This window comes from Guillardia theta, assembly GCF_000315625.1.
Source record: "Guillardia theta CCMP2712 unplaced genomic scaffold GUITHscaffold_34, whole genome shotgun sequence".
NCBI lineage: Eukaryota > Cryptophyceae > Pyrenomonadales > Geminigeraceae > Guillardia > Guillardia theta.
Genome location: NW_005434640.1, coordinates 290,295 through 295,054, shown reverse-complemented (window position 1 = coordinate 295,054; position 4,760 = coordinate 290,295). Strand labels below are relative to the sequence as shown.

Here is a 4,760-nt window from a genome sequence, read left to right as displayed (position 1 = left end):
GAGGAGGAGGAGGAGGAGGAGGGGTATGATGCTATTTCCTCAGGTACAGACTAGTAGGATGAAGGATGCCGTTCTGGTTCTACAGAACATCTAATGGAAGGGACCTCGGCAAGTTAATGAGATCATCAAAATTCAGTTAGCTGTTAGAGTTATCACCGAGAAGGGGTTTTTTGTTCAATGAAGGGAATATCATCCCTGCGCGGGCCTGCTCCTCCTCCTTAGGGGACTGAGGAATCTCCTTGCGCCTTTCCCTCCTCCTTGCCAGAGAGAAATCCCAACCACGAAGAATCCGGCACATGCTGCACTGCATCCACTCCTGCGGATACAATTCAGGCTGTCTCCTCTCCCAACCTCTCCTCCTCCTCCCCCGTCGAGCTTCTTTAGTACTCCCCATGTCTCTCAGCTCCTCCTCATTCCCCTCCTCTTCCTCCTCTCCTCACCTTTGAACCATTCCGGCTTGTAAGCTCTGAGAAGCTGGAGGACGCCGATGAAAACAACGCCGAGGAGGATGAGGAACAAGGAGACGAGAATCTCCACCCATCCTCCGAGCACAAGGGCGACAAACGTCACCGCAATGGCAGGGATAAACAGAAGCCACAGCCACACGCCCTCCACAGGAATGCGGTATGCTCTGATAGGAGAAAGAAGAGGAGGAGGGAGAGGAGGAGGGAGAGCAGGAGGGAGAGCAGGAAGACATCAGTCACAGGACCTAGAGGAGGCAAGCTTCACCTGGGCAGGTCGGGCTGGGAGTAGCGGAGGCGGATGACGGCGAAGATCTCGAGGAGGAGGGCGATGCAGTAGAGGTTCATGTCCACCCCGAGAATCGTCTTGAAGCTCTTGAGAGGAATGACGGAGCAGATCAGCGCCACGGTTACCGTCAGCGACAGCCACCTGAGCAGCGCGTCAGCTGACGGAAGTACAAGGGTAACTCCTCCTCCTCCTCCTCCTCCTCCTCCTCCTCCTCCTCTCCCCTTGTCTTCGTGCCTCATCCCCTCCGCAGCCCCCCAACCGCCCCCCCACCCGAATAATCATCATCGCGTTATCCACCAACACTCGATCCGTCTCCTCCAGCACTCTCGTCTCCTCCCCTTCTCGACTTACGGGGCTCCAGTGACAGGCAACCTTTCAGCGAACACGGTGGGCAACATTCCCTGCTCGCCCATCCCGCACACCATGTAGGAGTTCTTCACCATTGCGTTGGCAAACAATCCCGTCACGCTCACGCACTGTGCCATTCCGAGCGCAAGGCCGAAGAACTTCCCGCAATGCTCCATGGCAATGTGGATGTAGTACCCGTTGTCGTAGGCCGCCCAGTTGTTGTCCAGACCCGCGAACGCCATGATCGGCAGCCCATAGTTGAGGACAACAATGACGAGGACGATTGCAATGGCTCGCGGGAAGACCTCCGCCACGTTTGCAACCTCCCCTGCGCACACGCTCCCACCTTCCCAGTACCCCATGTTCCACAGCACAACCATGATGAAGCTCGACCAATCGGGCTGAGAGCACGAGTCAGACACGAGGAGGAAAGACGGAGGAGGTGGGAAAGGGAGCAGAAAGAAGTAGAAGCGAGTGAAGAAGGACGAGAAGGACGAGAAAGAGCAGGAGGAAGGGGACGCAGGAGCAGGAGCAGGAGCAGGAGCAGGAGCAGGAGCAGGAGCAGGAGCAGGAGCAGGAGCAGGAGCAGGAGCAGGAGCAGGAGCAGGAGCAGGAGCAGGAGCGAAAGCACCAATGGCACACCTGGGGAACTGACTCAAGCACGTGGCTCCCGTCGAACTTCCATCCCAGGATGGTTTCGCCCGTGAAAAATCCCGTGAAGGATATTAGGACGATGACCATGAACGGGGTGAGGAGGATCAGCATGAACACGACAGACCCATGTCCCACGGACTGGATCCCAGCGAAGTTCAAGGCAGTGATGAAGAGGATGAAGACGATCTTGATCCCCCAGGAGGTCACGGGGTTTGACTTGAGGTCATCTTGCAGAGTCGCCTCCAGGTAGGAGAGGAACAGCCCGGGGTAGATCGCTGCGTCCACAGAGTTCGACACGAACTGCAGCCATCCTGCCATCTCGCCCACCACGCTGCCGAACGCTGCTCCCACCCAGAGGGTGTATCCTCCGTTCTCAGGGAAGGCCGTCGCCAACTCGGCCGTCATGAGAGCAACGGGGATCGACCAGATCACGCCGATGATGATCACACCTGCGATGGCGAGCATGGGACCTCCCGTCTGCACCATCGTCTCTGTTCCCTCTGGGCCTCCCGCCACGGCGAAGTAGGTGATCGCAACAAGAGACCATAGCCCGATGGTCCTCGGCTGATGCCCCTTGGGGATGAGTGGCTTCTCCTCCTCTTGCCCCGCCATCGGTTCCGCCGCGTGCTGTTCGCCTTCCCCTACGGGTCCTTCTCCAGGAGCGAAGTAGCCCTTGAGGGGTACCCACCTCGCTCTAAGGTCAGACCCAGCAGCTGGGGTTGGAGGCCCCAAGGCTCGACGATGGGTAGAACTATCCAATGCTTACGAAGTTGAGGGTGAAAGAAAAGGGAATGGGACGAGACTGGGAGCAGGAGGGAAGAGTCGATCTAGGGGTCCCAAGAGGCAAAAGCGAGGGGATTCGAGGTCAAAGACGTCTGGAGGAGATGAGGAGGAGGACGAGGACGAGGAGGAGAAGGACCGGAAGGGTAGGGATAGCAGGAGAGGACGTCGGAGGGGTATGCACCCTAATTTGGGGCAAGGGGTGGGGGAGACAAGATGGGGGTGGTCATGTGTAGGAAACAGGGGGTGGTCAGAGGTAGTTTGGGGGTAGTTGGTGTAATTGAGGACTACATACATTTTCAAAGATGTTGAAGATTTTCATTTTTTACTAAACTGATGCCAATATATTCGAGTAAATTTGAAATGTAAATATTTGTTGTAAAACTGAGTTTCAAATTGTAACATGTGGAGGCCCCCTTCCAGAAATCTCCGAAGGGTCACCTGGAATTCAATGTTCAATGTACTGGGGCGAGCTTGAAATTTCTCCCACCACCCCACCCTCAGTCATACAAATATTATCTGACTACCCCTTCAAATTATGGTAGAACGTACCCTACTTTTTGTACCCTACCCACCTTGCATCGAGGATCTACCAGCGGCTATAAGTGGCAAATTCGGGGCTTCATGGTGGTCGACAAGAGTCTGGCGATGGCATGAATGCTCTTGCACACATGATGATTGAATGTGATCGCACAAGTATTCCATGATGAAGCAACAGCAGCTGCTGAGCACTGGCCATGGCCGGGCTTGCATCATTCCATGCGGCAGCGGCATAGTAAGGCTTGGAAGTTGCTACAAGGCCCGAGTCAGTACGGTATGGGATGATTGAGCCGCATTAGAAGCGACCTGGTGAAGGGTCAGTGATCATGATATTGCGGCCAACTTGAAGCCGACAGCTGGTTGCCAGAATCTGGAGCACTACACAGGCTGATCTCAAGTGAAAGTGCCTGCACTTGCCAGCCGATACTGTGACTCGAAGACGTGCTTGCAAGTGAAAGCCATGAGAACGCAATGAGACGTCACAACTAGAGCGGCGCTACAGTCATCAGCTTTCATTGCACCTCTGACTTGAAATGAGGAATCTGAGAGTTGTAAGAAGCAGTGCCTCAGAGTCGGTCACAATGATCTCCTTTCGTCGTCTCATCCTGTTTGCTTTGATGGCTTGTTGCTGCTCTGCTCAACCATGGAAATCTGGCAGCGATGAAAATGTTCGCAGCCTCTTTCATCCCACAACCCACAAGAGCTTTGCGTTGCGTACTCCAACTGACAGGCGATACCAAGTCTTCATACACAACGTAGATGATTTACATGAATTCAATGTCACATGATTTGTTGAGCGCATGGCTTTGCAGTTGTTTCTCACCCGTAGAGGCAAGATGGAACCAGACCATCAGCGCCCGGTGCCAACACGTTTGACATGCGAGCTGTCTTTGACCTGTGCACCAGAGTGATGGAGGGAAGCGAAACGGAATCAGCGGCTACAGGTCTGACTTGTCTCTCCCTCTGCTGTCACGATTATGACCTTTGATTGAGCAGGCGGAGGAAAGGTTTCGCGTTTGAGGTTCGAGAGAGTTCGCTGACACGACTTGCAAGGAGTTGAAGACCTGTTTCATTCCCTGGGTTTCCGACGACCGCACAGCAAGCTTGAACTGGTACTTGTGTGTGACTGTGCTGCTCCTGCTTGCTGCCTGCTGAACGAGCTGCTGATATGGACACTCAGCAGCAGGAGGACGAGCAAGCGCTCCAGCGCCTCACGGCCAAGGCGAAGCGAGTGAACATGTTCATGCCCAAGGCGGGTAGCAACCCCGTGTCAAACTTGGCGAACGAAGCCATCGCCGGAGCCACTGCGGATGAAGTCTTCAAGCCCTTCGCCGTCGCTCGTGGGTTGTATGTCGTCCCTGCACTGAAATCTCCTCAGCCCTCGTACTTCCAGCGTTTCGCCCCTCTCGGTTACGTGCAGAGAATTTTTGTCAGGACAGCAGGAAGTCAGGAAACCGGCGGAACAAAAGGAGGCAACGGACAAACAGAAGCAGCAGGCGGCGGCGGAGGAGGAGGAGGTGGCGGCGGCGGCAGCGGCGGCGGAGGAGGAGGAGGAGGAGGAGGAGGAGGAGGAGGAGGAGGAGGAGGAGGAGGAGGAGGAGTAGGACGAGGAGGAGGATGCGGAGGAGGAGGAGGAGGAGGAGGAGGAGAGGACGAGGACAGCATCAGGATGAGGAGCATGAGGAGGA

The 4,760-nt window shown here is 55.5% G+C and overlaps 1 protein-coding gene across 1 annotated transcript; it reads right to left on the bottom strand.

Annotated features, from left to right (window-relative positions):
• Positions 1 to 193: 193 nt before the first annotated feature.
• On the bottom strand, positions 194 to 4,737 carry GUITHDRAFT_86991 (hypothetical protein; the record flags this gene model as incomplete). Its single annotated transcript, XM_005832532.1, has 6 exons — positions 194 to 316; positions 441 to 631; positions 730 to 891; positions 1,102 to 1,499; positions 1,762 to 2,340; positions 4,528 to 4,737. 6 exons carry the CDS (start codon positions 4,735 to 4,737, stop codon positions 219 to 221), a joined length of 1,638 nt encoding a protein of 545 aa, XP_005832589.1. The 3' UTR covers positions 194 to 218.
• Between the last annotated feature and the right edge of the window lie 23 nt (positions 4,738 to 4,760).